This window comes from Equus quagga, chromosome 8, assembly GCF_021613505.1.
Source record: "Equus quagga isolate Etosha38 chromosome 8, UCLA_HA_Equagga_1.0, whole genome shotgun sequence".
Classification (NCBI taxonomy): Eukaryota; Metazoa; Chordata; class Mammalia; order Perissodactyla; family Equidae; genus Equus; species Equus quagga.
The window spans coordinates 79,774,576-79,799,130 of NC_060274.1; the positions used below are offsets into that span (position 1 = coordinate 79,774,576).

The window sequence follows — 24,555 nt, forward strand, 5'->3', positions numbered from 1 at the left end:
CTTTAGTGATAAGAGCACTAGGAGCATCTTTTGTTCTACTGAGGCAACTCTGGGTGGGCTCCCGGATGGAGGTGGTCACCAGAAAGACCAAGGCATGATTAGAAGCTTAGAATTTTGAGCCCCCACCCCCATCCTCCAGAGGCTGGAAGTGGAGTTAATAATAGATCCTGTCTACACGAGGAAGCCTCCATAATATCCCAAGAGTAGGGGGTTCATAAAACTTCCAGGTGAGAGAACACATCCACACCAGGAGGGTAATGCACCCCAGTTCCACAGGGACAGAAGGGACCTTCCCAGACTTCACCCTACATATCTCTTCATGTGGCTGTTCCTCTGTATCCTTTACCATATCCTTTAATAAACTGATAAACATAAGTAAGTGTTTCCCTGAGTTCTATGAGCCACTCCAGCAAATTAATCGAACCCAAGGAGGGAGTCTTCGGAACCTCCTTTCTATAGCTGGTTGGTCAGAAGCACAGGTGATAACATGGACGTGTGAATGGCAGCTGAAGTGGCAGAAGGGGGGCAGTCTAGTGGGACTGAGCCCTTAACCTGTGGGATCTGACACTACCTCCAGGTAGATACTGTTAGAATTGAGTTAAAAACGTAGGACTGCCACAACTAGAAGGACTCACAACTCAAAAAAAATATACAACTATGTACCTGGGGGGATTTGGGGAGAAAAAGCTGGGGGCGGGGAGGGGGGAGAAGAAGATTGGCAACAGTTGTTAGCTCAGGTGCCAATCTTTAAAGAAAAGAAAAAAAAAAGTAGGACACCCAGCTGGTGTTGTCGAGAATTGCTTGTTGAGGGGAAAAACCTTCACACATCTGGTGACCAGGAGCGTCAGAAGTGAAGTGTTCTGTGCGAGTAGAAATGGAAACACACAGGAAAGAAAAACACATGGTAGGGAAGAACTGGGTTTTTCCCCACACAGGGGTGGGGGGGTAAACTGGGGTTTTTTTCCTTTACAATCCCAACAAGATGAACCCAAAGAAATCTATCTCCAGACGCATCATAAACTAACTGTTGAAAATCAAAGAAAAATCTTGAAAGCAGCCAGAGAAAAACAACTACTTATAGGGCAGTGCTTCTCAGCGGGGGATTACCTTGTCCCTAAGGGAATATTTAACTTGTCTGTTGACATTTTTAATGGTCACAACTTGGGGAGGCAGGGAAATACTGGTATCTAGTAGACAGAGACCAAGGATGCTACTAATGAGCCTAAAAAAATCCAAGTATGTGCTGTCTTTAAGAAACTCATTAAAACTATAATGTTATACAAAAGAAAAAATAGACAAATGGGACTACATCAGACTAAAGAGCTTCTTCAAGGCAAAGGAAACCATGAACAAAGCAAAAAGACAAGCCACCAACTGGGAGAAAATATTTGCAAATCATTTATCTGACAAGGGGTTAATTTCCAAAATATATAAAGAACTCGTACAACTCAACAAAAAAACCCAAACAACTTGATCAAAAAATGGGCGGATCTTCTTTCCAAAGAAGATATACAGATGGCCAACAGGCACATGAAAAGATGTTCAACATCACTAATTATTAGGGAAAACAAAATCAAAACTACAAGATATCACCTTATACCTGTTAGAATAGCTATCATTACCATTACAAAAAATAACAAATGTTGGAGAAGATGTGGAGAAAAGGGAACCCTCATACACCGCTGGTGGGAATGCAAACTGGTGCAGCCACTATGGAAAATAGTATGGAGATTTCTCAAAAAATTAAAAATAGAAATACCATACGATCCAGCTGTCCCACTACTGGGTATTTATTCAAAGAACTTGAAATCAACAATTCAAAGAGACTTATGCACCCCTATGTTCACTGCAGCATTAACAACAGCCAAGATGTGGAAGCAACACAAGTGCCCATCAACCGAAGGATGGTTAAAGAAGATGTGGTCTATGTATACAATGGAATACTACTCAGCCATAAAAAAAGACAAAACTGGGCCATTTGCAACAACACGGATGGACTTTGGGGTTATTATGTTAGGCAAAATAAGCCAAACAGAGAAGGACAGACACCACATGATTTCGCTCATATGTGGAAGATAAACAAACACATGGATAAAGAAAACAGATTAGTTGTTACCGGAGGGGAAAGGGGTTGGGCAAAACGGATAAAGGGGCACATATATATGGTGATGGATAAAAATATGACTACTGGTGGTGAGCACAATGCAGTCTATACATAAACTGATAAGCAATAATGTACACCTGAAATTACACAATGTTATAAATCATTATGACCTTAACAAAATAATTGAAATAAAAATAAAAAACTATAATGTTATAGGTATCCTCAAAGTAAAAGGATACAATAAGATATACCACCCAAACACTAATCAAAAGAAAGCTGGAGTGGTATTTAATCTCAAAGTAGACTTCAGAGCCAAGATAGTTACCAGAGACAAAGGACATTACACCATGATAAAAACGTCAATTCACTTTGAAGACATAGCAATCTTGAATGTATATAGACCTAACAACAGAGCTTCAAAATATACAAAGCAAAAACAGAACTGAAAAAAAGAAAGACAAATCCATGATCATTGTGAGATTTCAATTCTCCTCACTCAGGAGTGGGTGAAACAAGACACCAAAAATCAGCAAGTATACAGAAGAACTGAAGAGCATCAACCAACTGGAACTATTTGACATTTATAGAAAACTCTATAAATAGAACACCCAACAACGTGAAACATTCACCAAGATGTCTTAAAACAGACACAAAAGAAATATAAATCTTTAAAAAAAAAAAAAAAGGTGCCAGTCCCGTGGCCCAGTGGTTAAGTTCACTCTCTGCTTCGGTGGCCCAGGGTTTCGCCAGTTCAAATCCTGGGTGTGGACATAGCACCACTCATCAGGCCATTGCTGAGGTGGCATCCCACATGCCACAACTAGAAGGACCCACAACTAAAAATACACAACTATGTACAGGGCGGGGGGGGGGGGGGGGGGGTTGGGGGGAAAAAGGAAAAATAAAATCTTAAAAAAAAAAATATATAAACATCCAAGGTATGTTCACTAACCATAATGGAATTAAACTAGAAATCAATAACAAAAAGATAACAGGAAAATCTCCAATCATTTGGAAATTTAACGTCCATACTTCTAAAAAATAAATAAATAAAAACCCGGGGCTGACCCAGTGGTGTAGCAATTAAATTTCACACTCCACCTCGGGGGCCTGGGGTTCACCAGTTCAGACCCCACGCGTGGACCTACACATTGCTTGTCAAGCCATGCTGTAGCAGGTGACCCACATATACAGTAGAGGAAGATGGGCATGGATGTTCAGGGCCACTCTTCCTCAGCAAAAAGAGGAGGATTGGTGGCAGATGTTAGCCCAGGGCTAATCTTTCACAAAAAAAAAAACAAAAAAATCCAAAGGTCAAAGAAGAAGTCTCAAGGGAATTAGAAAATATTTTGAACTGAATGAAAATGAAAAAATATACCAACATTTATGGGATTCGGTACTTTAAAGGGAAATTTATAGCATCACATGCTTATACTAGAAAAGGTCTCAAATTAATAACCCAAGCTTCCACCTTAAAAAACTAGAAAAGGAAGCACAAAATAAACCCAAAACAAGCAGAATGAATGAAATAATGAAGAGTAAAATCAATGAAATTGAAAAGAAAAAAAGGATTAAAAAAAAGAAATCAATGAATCCAAATACTGGTTCATTGGGGAGAAAAAACAATAAAATGGATAAACCTCTGGCAAGACTGACAAAGATGATAAAAAACGGGGGCGGGGGGAGTGAAGACACAAATTACCAATATAACGAATAAAAGGAGATATTACTATACACCCTACAGACAATTAAAGGATAACAAGGGAATACTACAAAACTTTATGTACTTCTCTACTCAACAACTTGGATGAAATGAACCAGTTCTTCAAACACTACAAATCACCAGAATTACCCAAGATGAAACAGCCAGAAAAGTCCCGTGACTATTAAAGAGGTTGAATTTGAGCTAAAAACAAAAAGCTTCTGAGGAAGAAATCTCTGTGCTCAGGTGGTTTCACTGGCAAATGCTATCAAACATTTAAAGAAATAATGCCAACTCAGCACAGTCTCTTCCAGAAAACATAAGCACAAACACTTCCCAGCACATTTTGAGGTTATTACTCTGATAACAAAATCAAAGACGACACAAAAAAATAAAACTACAAACCAATACGCCGCATGAAGAGAAACAAGTCATCAACCAAAACGTTAGCAAATTGAATCAAGCAATCTATTAAAAGAATAAAACACCACAACCAAGTGGAGTTTATCATAGGAATGCAAGATTGGCTCATTATTTGAAAAGTAATGTTACTCATGATAAAAGCCTAAAAAACTATATGATCATTATCAATTTATGCAGAAAAAGCATTTGACATAATCCAACATTCGCTCATTATAAAGACTGCCTGCAAACTAGGAATAGAAGGAAACATCCTCAACCTGATAAAGAACATCTATAAAAAAACCTACAGCTAAGATTTTATTTAACTGTCAAAGACTGAATGTTTTCTCATAAAGACTGAGAAAAAGGCAAGGATGTCTACTCTCCTTGAAAGTCTTAGGCAGCGTAACAAGGCAAGAAAAGGAAATAAAAGGCATAGAGAGTAGAAAAGAAGTGAAACTACGCCTGTTTGCAATGACATGACTGTCTAAGCAGAAAATCCCAGGCAATCTATAAAAACAAAAACAAAAACAGACATTTAGAATAAGTTAGTTTAGCAATGTCACAAGATACAAGGTCAATGCACAAAAATTAAACATATGTCTATGTATTAAAAACATATGGAGAAACTGCAACCCTTGTGCACTGTTGTAGAAATGTAAAATGGATCAGCTGCTATGGAAAACAATAGGGTGGCTCCTCAAAAAACTAAAAATAGAATTGCCATATCATCCAGCAACTCTACTTTGGAGTATATATACAAAAAAACTGAAAGCAGGGTCTCAAGGAGATATTCGTAAACCTATGTTCACAGCAGCTTTATTCATAAAAATAGCCAAAAAGTGGAAGCAATGCAAGCATCCATCAACAAAGGAAAGGATAAATAAAACATTGTATATACATACAATGGAATGTTATTTGGACTTAAAAAGGAAATTCTGACACATGCTACAACGTAGGTGGACCTTGAAGGCATGTTAAGTGAAATAAGTCAGTCATAAAAAGAAATACTGTATGATTCCACTCACATGAGGTATCTAGAGTAATCAAATTCATAGAAACAGAAAGAATGGTGGTTGCCAGGGGCTGAGGTAAGGGGAAAAGGGGGAGTTGCTGTTTAACAGGTATAGAGTTTCAGTTTTGCAAGATAAAAAAGTTCTGGAGATTGGTTGCACAATAATGTAAATATATTTAACACTACTGAACTATATACCTAAAAATGGTTGAGACAGTAAATTTTATGTGTATTTTACTACAATTAAAAATAAAAAGCCATTTATAATAGCATGTCCCCCACCAATTTAAATACATAGGTATGAAGCTCACAAAACTCATATAGGATCTATTTGCTCCCAGCAAATGTGTAGATGCAGACTTCTTGATTCCAAAACACATATGGAATGGCAAAGTAACTAGAATAGCCACAAGAATTTTGAAAAAGAATAAAGTTAGAGGAGTAACACTACCCAATTTCAAGACTTACTATATAAAGCCACAGTAGGCAAGAAAGTGTAGTATTGGAAAAAGGATAGACATATAAATCAATAGAATGGAACAGAACCTGGAAAGAGACCCACACAAATATGACCAAATGGTTTGTGACCAAGATGCAAAAGCAATTTAATGGAGAAAGGATAGGCCTTTCAACATATTGTGTAGGATTAACTGGACATCTCTATGCAAAAAAATAAGCCTCTGCCTAACCTCACACGTTATACAAAAATTAACTTGACTGCTCCATAGGTCTAAATGTAAAACATAAGACTAGCAGACTTCACAACATGAGAAAACCTTCATAATCTGGATTTAGGCAAACGGCTTTAGACAAGACACCGAAAGTACTACCCATAAAAGGAGGGTGGTAGAAGTTAATAAGTTGGACTTCATCAAAGTTTAAAATGTTCGTTCTGATACAATGATGAGAGAATGGAATGACAATTACTGACTGTCTAGGAGAAAATATCTGCAAATCACATATTTGACTAAGGAGTTATATCCATAATTTATGAAGAACTCTCAAAACCCAAAGATAAGAAAACAACTCAATTAAGTAACAAAAGACTTAACCAGACAACTCAAAGAGGATATGCAGAAGTTAATCATGTACATGAAAAGATGCTCATCATCAGCCACTAGAGAAATGTAAATAAAACAGAAATGTGATACACTGCATATCTATTAGAGTAGCTAGAATTAAAAATATTAACAATACCAAATGCTGGTGAGGTGCTGACCAACTGGATCACTCGAAAATTACTGGTGGGAATGCAAAAAATGGTACAGCCACTTTGGAGATCAATTTGTCAGTTTCCTATAAAGTTAAACATATATTTGCCATCTAACACCAAAAAACCATTAGTTGTTGGGGGTGGGAAAGAGAATGCTACACAAGGGTATCATGAGCAGTCTTTTACGGCGTGACAGGACTACCCTATATCCTGACTGCGTTGGTGTTACACAAACACATACGTGTTAAAACTCAAAGAACTGTACACCAAAAAAGGATCGATTTTTAAAAAAATTTAGTTCCATAATTTATTATTAACAAGTTAGTGGGCAGGAAGACATCAAGAACAAGATAGTCATAAAAAACCCAAGTGAGACTAACATCTTCTCCCACCCCACCCCCCCAAGTCTCTCTCACACGGCTGTTCTGTCTGAATCCTGAAGACGCCCTCTTCTAGGATGAACAGTCCAGGAGCCCCCAGTTTATCTGAATGGCATGCCACCTTCACTGGATTTCAATACTCATTCATTTTGAAGGATATTAAGAGAGATTTCCTGTCTAGTAATTTATCTGTACCTAACAGAAGAGTGTAAGCTTTCCCGACTAATCTTAAACAGTTTCTTTTCTTTTTTAAAATCAGGCCTATGACTCCATTTTCTCCTTGGATTCAGTAACTTACCCATATTTTGGTTATCAAATGAGCCCCATATTCATCCTTAAAATATACTCAATCTGAGCTTCTAATAAAAATATTCAATTAAATCTTATAGAGAAGGAAAAGCATCTCAATGGTGAAAACATGAAATCCTCTGAAGAAGGTACAAAAATACAAGTTACCTAGAAGCCTACCACCACTCTTAGTGTTTTGACTTTTGCTCTTCTGGGCTTTTGCTTTTACATATATTCCTAAAAGGTTTATACAAGTAAAATGAATGCTCTTAATTTTTTCAACATTTTTAAATAATCAACTCATTGTCTCCTTAAATTGAAGTTTTCATAATTGTAATGTATTAGTCACTGTAAAAAAAAAAAAGTTAGATACACAAATGTCCCATAAATTGTAGGCTAATCTCAAACCTCATTTTGATATCCATTATTCTTTACATCATGGTGTTAACAGAACCAAATTCACATTTGATTCAGTTTATCTGTTCTCTGCTTAACTAGCTTTACAAGAAGTAAACACTTAAACGTGGAACTAGGAGTTTTATTTGGTTTAAATATACTTCTGCGTTTTCAACAGAAATTAAAAAACAAAAAGTAGAGAAGAGTATAGGAGGGGGAGAAAGAAGGGACAAGCACAGGAGGGGAAGAAGCTCTGCGCCCCTTCCCCTGTGCCTTGCCCTATGCATCTCTTCCATTTGGGCATCTCTGAGTTGTGTCCCTTATAATAAACTGGCAAGTAGAAGGAGAGAAAGAAGGAAGAGAGGGGAGGGAGGAGCGTTGGGAAGGGAGGGAGAGCCAGAAATACTGAGTAGGACACTAATGTGTGACTTTTAACCTTATTCCTTACTGCACTTTCATCCCACCACAGTTCATTTCTTTTTGCCTCCCTTTTCAACTCAGGCTACTTGGTAATCTACTTGGCTTATGAATGCTTCCTTCTAAATTACCTGGATGCCCTTCTAGAACAAAATATATAGTTACAAGTTGACTTGTAATCCTACCATTCATTCTCTGAAAAGTTTTGTGCCAAGTGATCCCAGGCACTGAGGATAAGATAGTCTCCTGCGGCATAGTAAGACATCTATGTTTGGTCTTTGTCTCTGGTTCCTGACACAGAGCTCCTAAATCCGTTAGTGTTTCCTGAATGATAAGAGCATCTTTTGTTCTGATGAGGCAACTCTTGGTGGGCTCTAGATAGCTTTAGGACAGAGGGTGGTTGCCAGATAGACCAATGCACGATTGGAGGATTGGAACTTACATGCCCACTTTCCCTAGCTCTGGGAAGAAGAGAGGGGCTGGAGGTTGAGTTAATCACCATCGGTCAATGATTTAATCAATTGTGCCTATGTAATGAAGCCTCCATAAAAACCCAAAAGGACTGGGTTTGGAGAGCTTCTGGGTTGGTGAACACGTGGAGATACAGGGAGAATGGTGCACCTGGAGAGGGAACAAAAGCTCCATACCTCTTTCCCCATACCTTGCCCTATGTACCTCTTCCATCTGGCTGTTTCTGAGTTGTATCCTTTATAATAAATTGTGAGTAGCAAGTAAAGCACTTTCCTGACTACTGTGAGCCATCTTAGTGAATTTTGGGGGGGGGGGGGGGGGGGGGTGGATATTGTGGGACGCTCCAAATTTGCAGTCAGCCAAGCCGAAGTGTGGGTAGCCTGGGCATCCCATTATACCTGGCATCTAAATTGAGGCAGCCTTGTGGGATGGAACCCTTAACCTGTGGCTCTTAACACTAAATCTGATAGTGTCAGAATAAAATTGAGTTGTAGGGCATCTGGTTGGTTTTGGAGAGTTGGAGAAGTCGTTTTGGAAAAGATACCATGTATTTGGTGTCAGAAGTATTTTAAGTAAAAATGACACAGATTCCCTCTCTTGACATTCTCAATCAAGCCCACAAACTCTTACTTCACAGGTAGGGTACCATTTGGCACAGAAAACAGCAAGGGTAAAAGGTAAATGTCTTGAAGGCTCCTGCCAGTTTAGAACATAAAGATCTATCGATCCCACACAGAAAAAAGACTAAAGTTTTTAAATAGGCTTTTTAAAAGTGAATTTGTTTGTTTGGCCATTTAGCCATGGAACATTAAAGTTTGGATAACTACTACCTAATTTCCCAACCCCAAGTAGTGAACTTTTCCTCTCAATCTTTATTCATGGGATCACACTTATTCCTATCACCAATGTGACTTTGAAGCAGCATACGAATCATGTAAAAAGCTCTGCCTGAAACACAAATGAGAAAGATTTTTCTACCAATTATTTCTTCTTGGGATTTGCCATGACTGCAAGTGAATACTACTGAAACCAAAGACCTCTCTTTTTATGACCTTCCTATTTATAACCATAAATAATCTGTTTGTGGTTGTTGGTAGTTTAATATAATGCAAACAGAAAAGACCAACTGTTTTCATTTGAAGAGTTATAGAACTCATTTGCAGATTATGAAACTGAAAGAGCAATTTCACAACTTGGCCCTAACACAGAATCCTAAACTTAGTGCTCAGGCACCTCTAAAGATGGTTTTAAAGCTTGAGAACACAAGACAGGAGCCCTCTGTGGTCACCCCTCACAGAGCCGTTGTGCCTACATGCTCTTTTCTCCATCTACACATGGAAAGTTGCTTGAAACAGCTGACTTACAACTGAATCCTCCAGAGGGTGGTAGCTATGGGTACAGGAAAGTACACCAAAGGAAGCATGGGGGATAGGGGAAGTTAAGGACACCTGGTGGCCAGAGGGCAAAAGGGAGGGGAATCAAGGATGGCCTCAAGGCCAAGCCCAGGTGACTTCAGGAATATTAAAATTCAGAGAAAGCAAAGCAATGATTCAAGAAGGAAAGAAATTCGGTTTTAGACCCCTTAATTTCAATGGATACTCAAATGCATGTTTGCTTCCAAGCAGGAAGCAAAAAAACCAGTAGAAACAAATGGCATTTCCAAAAGAAAAAAAACAAAGAGTAAATAACAGAGAAATGTTCACATTTAGGAATGGAGAAGCTCATGTCAGAGAATAACACAGAAGAGCGGCCATGACCAATGCCTGCAGGGAGAGGAAGTAAGGGCATAAACTTCACAAAGAAAATGACCAACCAAGGAAAGGCCAATGGATTTGGTCCCAAGAGGGGCAGGATCACACTGTGATCTCTAAGTACCATTTCCCAAGGAACCAGGCTCCTTGGAGAAAGGGCTGATTTCAGTCTTTGGAGCAGGAAACGTACAAGATAAACCTGGGACTTCCTGAACCAAAAATCAAGGAAGCTATCAACTACTGAGGTGGCATCAAAAGGACACTGGCACTATCTTGAAAAAGTTTCCTCTCGGGATAGGATAATTTAAGTATCAATAAGAACGATTCCAGTAATTTTGAAACCCAAATATGTTTATAAACTCATGAGCTCATAATTATACACACAAAAACTCATTGGTAAAAAAAAAAAAGGGAAGAAAGAAAACACTCATTGGTCATCCTTGTAGGATGCCAAGGCAGTAGAATCAAGCATTTTTCCTGCCTCTTATACAAACTGTACCTGAGGGTAATAAAATAGCTAATGAGGACACATTCCTCCTTACAAATGCATCCCAACTAATAAAGAAAGAAATTGTAGAATTAGAACACTACCATCCTGCGACCACACAAGAATGAATCTAAGCAATGATTAACGGCATTTCACATCACAGAGGCAGAGATCACATACCTCCTAACGGAAGAATACATAACCACTTATTACTTTGTCTTGTCCAAAGAAACCAAAAGAACGCTTGAGTCTAATTCAAGTTCCACAAGGGTCAGAGGAACGTGTTAAGTGACCACACATGAATGTAGTCCAGCAAAATAAGAATGTGGAACATTCTACAGAACAAATAAACCAACTTCAACAAATATACTACCCAGAAAAAAAAGAAGGGGAACCTATTGATTCAACGTCTTCAAAAAGATCTATTTGGATCTTGACTCAAATAATTTTTAAAAATTGAAATCATCGAGGAAATATGAATGATTAGATTTGATATTTGAGAGTTGATATTAATATGTGAATTTTTTTTAATTATTGGGGTTGAATTGTGTCCCCCCCTAAATTCATATGATGAAGACTTAATGCCCAGTGTACCTCAGATTGTGACTGAATTTGGAGACAGAGGTAATCAAGTTAAAATGAGATCACTAGGATGGGCCCTACTCCAGTATAACCAGTCTCCGTATAAAAAGGAAAAATTTGGACAGACACGCACACAACAAGATCATCACATGAAGATTGGAGTTACGCTGCCACAAACCAAGGAGCTACCAGGAGAGAGAAGCCTGGAACAGATCCTTCCCTCACAGCCCTCGGCAGGAACCAAATGTGCTGACCCCTTGATGTCAGACTTCCTGCCTCCAGAGGCAGGAGGCCAAGTTTCTGCTGTTTGAGCCACCCAGTCTGCCGTGTTTTGTTACAGCAGTCCTAGCAAACTAATACAGAGATGTTATCTTTTAGTGGTACATATTGAAGTATTTCCTACATGAAAGTGATATGATGTCTAGGATTTGCTTCAAAACAATCTGGAAAAGGGTAAAGAGAATAGTTATAAACAGGATTGGCTGACCATACATTGATAGTGGTTGAAACTGAGTGTCATTATATTAGCCTCTTTTTTATGTGTGATATTTTCATAATAAAAGATTTAAATAAAGGGCATGGAGACCTTTGAGATGACCGTCTCAGAAGAACCATGGAAACACAGGACAACAGCCCAGGCATCAAGTACAAGGGCATGGTAAGCACATGGAGGTAGCAGCCTAGCAGAAATACTTGCTCCATATACTGCTCATCTACGAGTCATAGGGAAAGTCTGGTATCCACCTGCACATCTTTCACCAGATCACTTCTCATGAGGCAAAGTATGACCCATCCCAGGGCAACGATGCATGAAGAACTGTACTGTCCACAGTTCCCTAAGCAGAAGAGTTTACCAACAACTTCCCCAAATAATCTGTCCAACCCCGTTCATCACTCATAACCACATATTTCCTCCAGACCCAGGGAGGATTCGGTTTCTATTGGGTTCACTTTCAAACTTTCAGGGGCATGTTGAAAGTAAATAATTGATGATAATTATAGGAAATAGAAACTTACCTTTTGGGGGAAGTTTTCTGTTTGAGTAACCTGATTAAGAATAGAAACTCTACCACTTTCCAGCTGTGTGACCCTGGGCCAGTTACTTCACCTCTCTGAACCTCAGTTGCCTCACCTGTAAAGTGGGGACATGGGACTGTTGTAAAGATTAAAATTCGTTAATTCGGGGCCGGCCCCATGGCCCAGCGGTTAAGTTCCTGCGCGCTCTGCTTCGGTGGCCCAGGGTTTCACTGGTTTGGATCCTGGGCGCGGACATGGCCCCGCTCATCAGGCCACGCTGAGGCAGAGTCCCACATAGCACAACTAGAAAGACCCACAACTAAAAACAAAAATACAACTATGTACTGGGAGGATTTGGGGAGAAAAAGTAGAAAATAAAAAGAAGACTAGCAACAGTTGCTAGCTCAGGCACCAATCTTTAAAAAATAAAATAAAATGCGTTAATTCAGCACCCAGCACGTAAGCACTCAGTAAGTGTCAGCTATTTATTGGTCGGTGCTCAGAGTCAGGCCACAGGGAAGAAAGATCTCCTATCTGTGTTCTCTCAAACTGCCTATTACGTTCCCTCAAAAGTATTTGGTGGAGATCAGCTACATCTAACAACTGTTCACACTCAGATTCACTGAAGTCACCGTGATTTCCAAACAGTCCCATGAAACCTCCTCTTTTAGGTTCCTGGATCCAATCCCAATGAGTGGAGGGAGGTGGTTTCCCACACCACCAGGAAGCAGTTCTCTGACACTAGCTGAGTGTCCTACAATACAACTCAACTCTGACACTGTCTACTCAGAGCGGACATTTGATTCCACAGGTTACGAGTTCAGTCCTACAAGACTGCCCTTCCATCCCAGATGTCAGTCGCAAGCCCAAGCCCAGGTTGTCATCTGTGCTTCTGACCAAATGGCTATAGGTAGGAGGTTCCCATGACCTCCCTTGGGTTTGATTAATTTGCTAGAGTGGCTCACAGAACTTCCCAGAAACCTTTTACTTACTAGATCACCGGTCTATTATAAAAGGATATAATTTGAGAACAGCCAGATGGAAGAGATGCATGGGGAAATGATGCAGAGCTTCCATGCCTCTCCAGATGCACCACTCTCCCTGCATCTCCACCTGCTCACCCACTCAGGTCTCTGAAGTCCATCCTCCTGGGGTTTTATGGAGGCTTCATTACATAGGCATGACTGATTAAATCACTGGCCACTGGCAAGTGATTCAACCTCCAGTCCCTCTGCCCTCCCCAGAGGTGGGGAGGTGAGGTGGGACTGAAAGTTCCAATCCTCTAACCATGTGGTTGGTTCTCCTGCATGCCTGCCCCCATCCTTAAGTGCTTTCCCAAAAGTCATCTCATTACCATAACAAAAGACACCTTTACCACTCTTATCGCTTAGGAAATTTCAAGGGTTTTAGGAGCTCTGTACCAGAAGTGGAGGAAGACCAAATATGTATTTCTTATTATAAATCACAATATCACACCTCCCCAAGGGATTACCCAGGGGCCAGAGGGTTCAAAGAGGGAACCAGCAGGCAAGGCTCTGTGCCACCTTTGAACAAGTCTACCTTTATCTATATTCACACACCAGGATTCTGCCGTACCATCATCTCCTTTGAAGAAACGAGAAAAGGTTGAAAATCCTCAACCCAGAACACTATCTGCTTACTACTTTACAACTCCAAGATGTCTGCTGCAAAAGACAACCTTTACATGGTCATTTCTAATGTTTAACATCAATGCCTCCCATGACTTCTTGCTCAGTTCATCGTTAATGTCAACCCCACTGTTTTGTTTTTTTCTGTTTAAGTTAAAGTACCTCATATTGTTAGCTTTACATTGTTGATTACACTTAAAATGCTTTGGCCTCTTCCAACTTCTGCTCAGCATTAATTCACATATCCATCATGGACCAAACGGCATCTGATCAGAGCACCAAACAGGAAGCATCACTTGAACAGATGAAAATGAATGACGGCTCCTGCCCTGAAGGACATCAACATCCACTGGGCACTTCACCTAACAGACTTCATGGCTCTGGCCTAAGTCTCTTCACTTGGAAGTCATCCTACTTGCCCTCAATCTCCAAGACAGTCTTCTAATTCTCAGCACACATTCATCCAAGGCTTACTACTGTAAACCACAGGCCCATTTAGAGCCAGTTCAACAGACTCCACCTTTTTTTTTTTTTTTTTAAAGATTGGCACCTGAGCTAACAAGTGTTGCCAATCTTCTTATTTTCTTCTTCTCCCCCAAGCCCCCCAGTACATAGTTGTATATTCTAGTTGTGAGTGTCTCTGGTTGTGCTGTGTGGGATGCCACCTCAGCACGGCCTGATGAGCAGTGCCACATCCATGCCCAGGATCCAAACTGGGGAAACCCTGGGCTGCCAAAGCGGAGCACGTGAACTTAACCCCTCAGCCCCAGACCCCATCTCTTACCAACAAAATGAGTAAGGATTGTCTTTCAGAAAATCTGCAGAGTCACCCAGCCAGAGCACGTACAGAACCAAAGATCTTTCTTCCCACAGAACCCAAGCACCAGGATACGGATACGACTGGAAGATGAATGTTGGCCTCTGGTCAGAAGCGAGGGATCCTCCATTCAGGAAGATCTGGTGTGAAAATTCCTTCCCCACCTCATCCAAAATGTTAAGAATCCTACCATAAAAGTTTAGAATCTCATCGTAAATGTTTAGAACCCTGTCATAAATGTTTAAACCTTATCATAAATGCTTGAAACCCATCAATCAAAACCTGCCCCTCCAGCATTTCCACGTGCCAGCCTGTTCTCCCTAACCTCTTAAATTCTCCCCCAATCCTGAATCGGGAAGACACATCTGAGGGCCCATACCCCCCGCCTCCCTGCAGATCAAGCTTGCAGAATAAAACTGATCTCTTTTCCCAAAAGCTGATGCCGTAATTAATTGGCAGTTTATGTGCATCGTGCAAGAGAACCCAAATTTTGTGCAGTAACACTATGAGGGCTCTCTGAGCTATTTTATATTAGCTATGCTACTGTTTGTTCTCCCCCCACCCCCACCCCCCCCCCCCCCCCCCACACACACACTACATAACATGGGATCACTACTGTCTTGCTTCCCTCCTTCTTTCTAAATCAAGACTCCTTTGGTTTCTCTTCTTCTGCCAGAGCCTAGCATAATGATATTGCTATTTCTACTTCCTAATAGTGTAGCCAGGGAGGTCTTCTGTAATCAATCTCTCTTGCTATATTCAGAGTCCCAATGGAAAGAAAATAACAGACTTCATTAAGAGGTTACCAGCTTTAAGAAGCTGTTATTAATCTTATGGAAATTTCTGACCTCTACAACTCACCCTCATTAAGCATTCTTCTAAGTGTAATATGAATGATATAATTTCTCCCTTAGTGGTACTTGCCTCATCTCACAAGAAAATGTCCCCTTTCTGAGATTTCTACCTTATTAATTAGAGCGTGTCTTTCATTATGGTCTGAAACATGGGCATCTTTCTAAAGCTTTATCCCATCTACAAGAGGGTGGATGTGACTGACTTGAGAGTAGTTTACAGGGAAGTTCTGCCTCTCCCCCACTACATCTTACTATTAATGTGACACTCCCCATTCCCAAGTTACAGCGAATGACTAAACGTCTTTTAATCACGAAGGAAGCCAGAGCCTTTCTAACATTCCCTAATACCTTAGAAGGTAACTTTCTCCAAACTGGTTACTAGGAGCTGGGTTCAAAACTAGCAAGCCAAACACTCGAGACACTTAAGAAAGTGTTCTGTTAGGGCAATCTCATGCCCTACAGAAAAAAGCCTTTTAAGATTTCCTACAAGACCCACTTACCTCCAAAAATTGCTTCAGGCTCATATAAAAGCACCAAAAAGACCCTTAAACAAGAATCAGTAACTCTTTCCTGAGGGAAAAAAAACCAGTATTTTGTATTGCAGTTTCCAACTTGTAGCTTTGGTCTTTCATTTTCAGTATACTGGCTACTTGCTTTCCACATCAAGAACCAGAGACCAACTAACCCATCAGTATGTCAGAAGCCTGGATGCAATCTGAGGGTGCTTCATTTATGGAGACGCCCCTTTTCTCCCCTATGTTTAGGCCAGGAGACAGCTTCTGCTTCCTTTACTCAATCACACCAGACAACGCACATGACAGAAATAGACCTTGCACTGCGGAAACCTCTCCAGAGTTTCTTCCCAAGATATCCATCTTCCCAGCTCAGTTAAGTCCAGGAAAAATCTGACACCCAGGCCTTGAGGTAAAGCCAACATACATTCTGGATTTCCTAGCAAGATTGTAATTTTAAAGTATGCATCCCTCATAAGTATTTGTCAGATCATATATTCAACTCTTTGCCTCAGAAAATATAGTTGCTCCAATCATGGGCAACGTCGCGGCCCCGTCAGGTAGAACCTCGTGATGCAGACCACTGTCTGCTTCCCCAGACGGCAAACGCTGTGGATAGGTTCCACTTTCAATACCTAACCTCAAAATGAGAACCTAACTCGCCCTTTCCTCTAGACACTTATTTACATAATTAATGGGTCTTACATTTCCCTTCAGGGAAGGTATCCCTTTTAACATTTTATGAGTACTTATTAGAAATTTTAATTGGAGAGTAGTAGTAAGACAGTAAGATTAGGAAAAACTCTCTTTGAGAAGTCCCTTCCTAAGCCCTTGGCAATTTATTTTTTAAATGCAGAAAGACAGTCCTTAAATTTAGGAAATGGAGCTCATTTAAGACATTGAGTAGGGCGACAGAAAAAGTATTCTCAAAGGTGCTTAAAGTCAAATGTTCTTCTGGGGCTCTATCACTCCCTCACTTCTGTGTTGTTCTCCCAAGAAGGTGCTCCCTCAAATCCTTATCACCCATGTGTACCTCCCTTGGGGCATCTGAGGATTCAGGTCTGTCGGCCATCAGGACAGTTCATAGGGGAGCCCATCCAGTTCTGGGCACAGCAAAAATCTACTCTTCAAGTACCTCAGGAAAGAGGGTGGGAGGTGGAGAAGAAACAGATCCCTCAAAAAGTTCGCTCCCCCGTATCTTTATCTGCCAAAACACTTAAGTAGTGAAACATTTAGCCAGTCCAGTGTCCATGAGTGCTTTATCACCATCCAAAACTAAATGGCTAGGAATCATTTAACCCCTGCTTGACACACAAAGCATGCAAGACGAGCTACCCTGAGAACTGGAAAGGAATCCTGTATCATTTGGCAGTACAGGCAGTATAAACATAATATAAATAAGAAATATAAATATTAGAAAAAGATATCACAGTGGTACCAAGATAATTCATCCAGTTACAGATCTTATAAAAAGCCTCATAGCATTGTTGCCATGGTTCCAGATTCTGTGACCTCACAGAAAATGGCTTACAAAAGGACTGGCCAAACAGGGGTGGATTTTCACTTTTGGGTTAGAACTCTGGCTGGATATTAAGCTCTCAGTTCCAAATCCACCTTTCAACTCTGTGATCCTGGGGCTGGGACTCTCCACTCTATGGCTCCTTTGCCAGCTGCTCCCTGTTACTTTCTGCCAATAGAAGGCACTACAAGGAGACTAGAAGGCAGGAGTGGAAGAAATGGGACATGCCCTTTCCAGTTTATCAGCCGTTCCTATCAGAACCATCCTATCAGCAGTGGGTTTCAGCCTCTAGCTGCTCTGGCCATTCCCAGAACCAGCTTCATCACCTCCCTTCTCCCCCCAGCCCAGGCGCCAGCCACAGCCAGGGAGCATTGCTTGCTGAGTCTCAGCTACTCAGGGCTCTTCCTCCAAGTTTCTAGGATCTGACCACCTCAGCCTCTTCCCTTTGAGCCCTTTCCTCCCCGCTCAGCCCTCAAAGTGTAGCTGCTCCCTGCACTCCCACCTATGGATTCCATTATTGCTCTTTCAGCCTTCTAGCAAACGTGCAATTCTTCACATTAAATCCCCCTGATGAAATACCTAGTGTTTTATGAGCTCCAGGCTGCATCTGACCACGACAAGCACAAGAACTCAAGGTCGCCAGGAGGTGAATTTGTTGTTCATATCATAGCTAAAACATAGCATGTACTTATATGTACCAAGCACTTGTTAAGGCCTTTAGAACACGTAATCCTATTAATGCTCACAGCAAGCCAATGAGGTGGCTACCATCATCATCCCCATGTTAGAAGTGAGGAAAATGAGGCTCAGAATTTTAAAAACCTATTCAGAGATAACACAACAAGATAGTGGAGCTGGGAATACAATTCCAAGTCTGACCCCAAAGGCCACCTGCAAAGAACTCTAAAGCTTTTATAGCTACTTCATCTGCTTCAAATGATATTTACACAGTTCACAAATAACTCACTGTAGGTATATGCTTGCTTTTTTGTTATCCTCACAAGTCTTATTCCCCAACAGTCTCCTTCCCTTTTAACAAGCCATCGCTTGATTAGTAAAACAGTATCGCTTGTCCTGTGGAATGTCCCATCTTCCAGATTTGGCTGGTTGTTTCTTCATGACATCATTTAATTTGTGCCTCTATCTTGTGTATTTCTTGTAAACTCAAAATTAGATTGACGATGAATCTAGTTAAACTTCTATTTTTTAGACAAGACTATTTCATCTATGTTGCTATGTATTTCCTACTGCATGTCTTGGTCATTCCACTTTCAGTGACTCTGAGATTAATCAGTGGACTCAAAGTCTAATCCCTCTGTTATATAAAGGGAGTCCAGACCTATAAGTGCAAAATTATCACTGTCTACGATAAGGCTTTGGCACACGACAGCCAGCATACTTGGTGTGTACAAATAGAACATTATAAAAAGCGACTCCTCAAAAAAGGAAATAAAGCAGGTGTTCATTCAAGTCTCCAGGGAAAGGAAACATCCCAATAGCTCATCCCACTCCTGACAAGCCCTCAATAAATTTGTTTTTGTTGATCAATATTTCAAACAATCATTAAACATTTCTCAAAGGGAGAAAGGTCAAGCGTTTCAAAGTCTAGTTCCAAGCTTCTAACAATTCAGTATGTGTTCTTGCTTAATTCTTTGAATGTGTTCTTGCTTAATTCTTTGAATTCTGTGTGCCCATATTTGTCCACCTGAAAATAGAGATAAGGTCACCAACTCCACCTTACCTCAAAGGACTATGAGGAGGATAAAATGAAATATAAAAGAAAAAGATATGGCAAATAAAGATTTAATCTCATGCATTCGATAAAATTTTTACCCAGAATGAGGAAGAATGCAATAAACGAAAAGCTTGAGAAGCCACTGCAATCTAAATTTGAAGAGATACTATGAATGAATTAAAAGGAAACTACCACTTGCCTGTAGCCAATCTGCTAGTACTCTAACAATTCACTTACTTAAAACTGGCTGCTACCACGTGACAATTTCACTGAAAGCTAAATTACACTAGATGTAGTTCCCAAACAGAAAATCATATTTGACATGGCCCATGTTAAAATAAGGGGATCAAATCAGTAGGATTGATACAACACTTGATTCCGGGACCCATCTTCCAAGCTACTAGATTCCCTAAACAAGTGCCCATCTAAAACAGAAAAACGCGTTGAATTTAATCTTATAAGTCACTGTTTCCATCTACAAAAATGTGCTTTTTTATACACTATACAACTCGAAAAATATTCAGCATATAACGAAGAACCAACTCCTCCTGCAAATATTAAACTCAATAATATTGCGTAAATGCTTTGAAGAATCAGACCTCAGATCAGCTTCCCTCAACTCACACCAAAGAAACCTTTTAACCACACTTTGCATTTTGATGAAGGCTCTGGTTTAGTGACTCATCAAATGTCATTTTAGAAGGACTAATGTGAAGCACACAAAGCTAGTCACTCTTGATTTTTATGTTATAAATACATAAAAGTTGAGCAGTTTTGCCTAAACCACCTTCTCCAAGGTAGGTTATAAGAACTTTCAGGTTCCATCATCTGGAAGAGTCAACATGCCTTTTTTCTTTTCTCTCTTCAACTACTGGCGCCTCAAATTCTCACTATGACGTCACTATCATGCTTTGGAAATTGCTCACACAGGCTATTCAATTGTGCTCAACAGTTTGTGTTTACACACAATCTTTACAGTGCCACCATCTAAGCAAAAGAAAGCAGAGTAACATTTTAAAGTAAAGCATAAATAAAAGGTATTTGTCTTTTAAAAAAATTGCCAAGGAAGGAACTTTATATTCAAATACAGTTGGCAAACTCATCGGAAAGATCTCAAACAAGATTCTGTTGGGATGGGACTGAATAAGGAAGATTATCCAGTCACCCAAGAACCTATTTTTTTTCTTTTATTTTAAGTATTTCAAAGAGGAGATCTCTAAAAGATATAGTGTGCCCTTACAAAGAAAAGCCCACAGCAGGACACAGACAGTAAGAGAGAAAGATTTTTGTGTTCCAGCACATCCAAGAGTTAGGGGAAGGAAAAAAAAAAAAAACACCTCTGGAAAAACCAACAACAATAGGCTTAGATACTGAAATCTTAATTTTAAACATAGAAATTCTTACCTCCCACTGTAAGTGAGGCGGGATATTTCGGATCTGAAGTTTCCGAATCCTGCAGAAGAATTAAAATGTTTTTTAAAAGAAAAAAAAACACATAAAAGCAAAGGCATTAATAGCCAACATGGATATTTAGAAACTACTTAACATTAATTTTAGACTAACTGCAAACCTACATATAATTTTAAAAAATGCAGCCCAAGAAGGAAAAAGGAGACAAAGTTAATCACAAGATGCATAATGAGACCATTTGCAGATCTAGTATCACTGGATTGTTATGACTTTTTTTTTCTTTTCTTTTCTTCTTCTTTTCCTTTTTTTTTTTTTTTTTTTTTGGTGAGGAAGATTGGCCTGAGCTAACACCTGTCACCAATCTTCCTCTATTTTGTATATGGGATGCTGCCACAGCATGGCATGATGAGCAGCGTATAGGTCTGTGCCCCAGAACCACATCCATGAACCCTGGGCCACCAAAGCGGAGCATGCGAACTTCACCACCACGCCACCAGGCTGGCCCTTATGACTTATTTTAAAAGCTATTAAAATCGTCAGATATAATGTTTGAAAACTATTTCATCTGGTGACTATATTCTAAGTTCAAACCCTTTAACCTCAACTTAAGCATCCCAGGACACAAACAAAGCCTAGTCCACATGTTCTTAATCTGAGATCGCAGCCAAACGGTCCATGATTATAATTGAGGGAACTTGGATGGGGGGAGGGAATCAATATTCATTTTCACTATCCCCTAAATGAAACTTAGCACCTCCTTCAATTATGAATGTTGGCATTAAACCACAGTAGAATTACATGACTTGTCATTTTGACATCACTATAAATCAAATATTTTTATATCACATTACGTTGTTGTAGATCTTTAAATATCATCTACACTCATTACTGTAAAATTTAGATGTGTTGCTAGAATTTGTTACTTATTATGTTAAGAAGCACATATTACTATGAGTTTTAACATTTTGCTAACTGTATTTCAAAGTGATTGGTTTCCTTTATAATCCTATGTATTTTATTTTATGCATTTAAAAACATCCTAAGAGGTCCATGTTTCAGGCTGTCAAAGGAGTCCATGGTACAGAAAATATTAAAAATTCTTCACCTCACATCAAATGTTCCACATATACACACATATTATATACAATATATATTTCATATAATAATAATAGTATTTATTATAATATATATCCCCTCTTCTTCTACGCTTTCCTCAACACTGTCAGAGGGAAGGAGGAGAGAAACAGGAGGAGGGAGGGGGCCAGCCCTATGGCATAGAGGTTAAGTTCAGCATGCTCCACTTCAGCAGCCTAGGTTCATTTCTCAGGTGCAGACTTACACCACTTATCAGCAGCCATGCTGTGGCAGCGACCCATGTACAAAATAGAGGAAGATTGGCACAGGTGTCAGCTCAGGGCAAATCTTCCTCAGCGAAAAAAAAAAAAAAAAGAAAGAAAGGAAGGAAAGGGAGAAAAGAGGAAGAAGGGAAGGGATATTCATTATGTGAGACTGTACTATGGATTCCACCCATCAGTCACCCCCTTAGAAGGGAAAGTAATTTATAGTCAGCTAGCTATTTAAAAAAAAAAAAAAAAAAAAAGACTAGTAATTGGGCTTGACATCTCAAGTGAAATGATTATTTAACTTCTAGAATTAGAACTATAGTTAATTTCCCTTTCCAAGTAAAATAATCCACTTATTTTGAAATACTACAGCAAAACACCAGCTTAGACCAGACTCATAACCTAGCCCTTTGTCTCTTCCATTCCCGCCAAAACATCAGAACAAATAAATGCCACACGTCATGCTGCCCCTTTAGGGAACTCTAAAGAACAAGTAGATTAACCAAACTCAGATACATCCTGTTCGTAATCATAAAATGGAGGAGGAAGGAAGAATTTTTACATTATTTTTATGAGACAGTAAACCAAAGCACAATCACCAGGAGCAATATACGAAAGAGATGGTGAGAGAGAATGCCAATTTAAGAAAAAAAATTTTCAACCACCACCTAGTCTCAGAATTCACACATGCAATGTTAGTCTGGGATTTGTTTCAAAATATGTAACTCATGTGCTGGTTGTTGTTAAAGCTGCAAGACAGGTACTATTCTCTCTGCTTTTGTATAAGTTTTATATTTTCTATAAAAGCCTTTAAAAGTACATCTGAATGAAAAGATTTCTAATGCATAGCTTTCAAAACTGCTATATATTGCTTTCGTTAGCAGAAAAGTTACTTACATTGTGTAAATATTTACCCTGCGTAACCAAGGAAAAATTACTTACTACACATATGCAAGTACTAGTAACCTGTTTTAATCAAGCATCTGACACAGTAAGAATTAGCAGCATAGTGTTAAAGTATTCGTCCCTGTTGAATTCATTTTTCTGGGTGTATACCTATTACCAGAAACTTTTCCCAAAAGCACACATACAAGAGTATGTACAGAGTTCAGGTCAACTCACAGGTGATTATTCACATTACAAAAACAAATATCCACTTCACAGGGCTCCCAAGAAATTTTTTAAATAGGATACCATCTTTTGTACATTAAAAGGACGCCATTAGCCCTGTTTTCCCAACTCATTCTTCAAAATGTACATCCAACAGCCATTCACTTAGTTGAAGTTACTCCAAAAAAATTATTTCCCTTAAAAGCTGTCTAGTTTTCATTACCTGATTCTCTCAAGTTTCATTTTAAACAAACATCAGGATTATTTTCATACCGTTAGTGTTTTGACGTCTAGATTGTTCTTCCCCACTTACCCAGTAACTCATCTCAACTCTGCAGTTTCTCCTCTGACCATGGAGCCCACGCTCCACTCTTAACAGGACGAGAGCCAAAAGGCTCAACATCAAAAGAGACCAAGCAAAGGCGTGAATTCTAATCATCTGGCACAGAAATACAAACTTCTGACCTGGAAAGTACTTGAGAAAATCTACCCCTCTCAGCTGCACTTCTCAAGTCGGCAGTACACAATGAAAACACTATCACCTGATTCTCCAGGCTCCCGGCTCCCCGCTGAGCTTTCAGAAATAGCTTACATTTAGGTTTGCTTCCACACACTTAAGAGACAAGAAAACAGATATTGATATTTGTTTCTATCATATGATTACCAAATCACTCAAGTTCAATTTAACTATCAGCAAAATCGGTTGGTGTTTCACCTCCTCCTAAACCACATCTGAATTGTAACAGGATCACTCAGCACAACGGCAGGGACCAGTTAGGCCGCCTCATTCACCACTGCATTCAGAGCCTGAATAGTGCTCGGCACCTGACAAGCACTCGACTGATAAATAAATTAAAATTTGTTGTAATATATAGAAGAGGAAGAAAAACACAAGACTCACAGATCCGCATTCTGGAAACTACTAACATTTCCAATGATATTCTTACAGCTTATAAAAGGAGTGAGAAGAACAACTGTCACACTTAAGTTTGAGAACAAAATCCAGAAAAATACTGATTTAATTACTCGTGTTATTTTTTTCTTTTGATATTTTATTCCTTCTTCTCCCCAAAGCCTCCCAGTCCATAGTTGTATATTTTAGTTGTGGGTCCTTCTAGTTGTGGCCTGTGGGACGCTGCCTCAGCATGGCCTGATGAGCAGTGCTAGGTCTGCACCCAGGATCCAAACCAGCAAAACCCTGGGCCACCGAAGCAGAGTGCGTGAACTTAACCACTCGACCATGAGGCCAGCCCCTACTCGTGCTATTTTCTGAAAAACTTCAACACAATTTATAAGTTAATCATAGAATTTAAGGGCTTTCCCCCAGAAGGAAAAATATGGTGAAGCTTAAGTTCGCAGGCTAACAGACAAAAACCTTTAA

General features: G+C 39.6%; 1 protein-coding gene across 2 annotated transcripts in view; it reads right to left on the reverse strand.

Moving 5' to 3' along the window:
• IGF2BP3 (insulin like growth factor 2 mRNA binding protein 3) overlaps positions 1–24,555 on the reverse strand; it is a 136,466-nt gene that overhangs the window by 74,999 nt on the left and 36,912 nt on the right. For both annotated transcript variants that reach the window (XR_006889786.1, XM_046669839.1), the window contains exon 3: positions 20,716–20,764. Coding sequence is in view for 1 of the 2 variants with exons in the window: in XM_046669839.1 (XP_046525795.1) it covers positions 20,716–20,764 (49 nt within the window). In the remaining variant the exon portion in view is untranslated. The remainder of the gene's footprint in view (positions 1–20,715; positions 20,765–24,555) is intronic.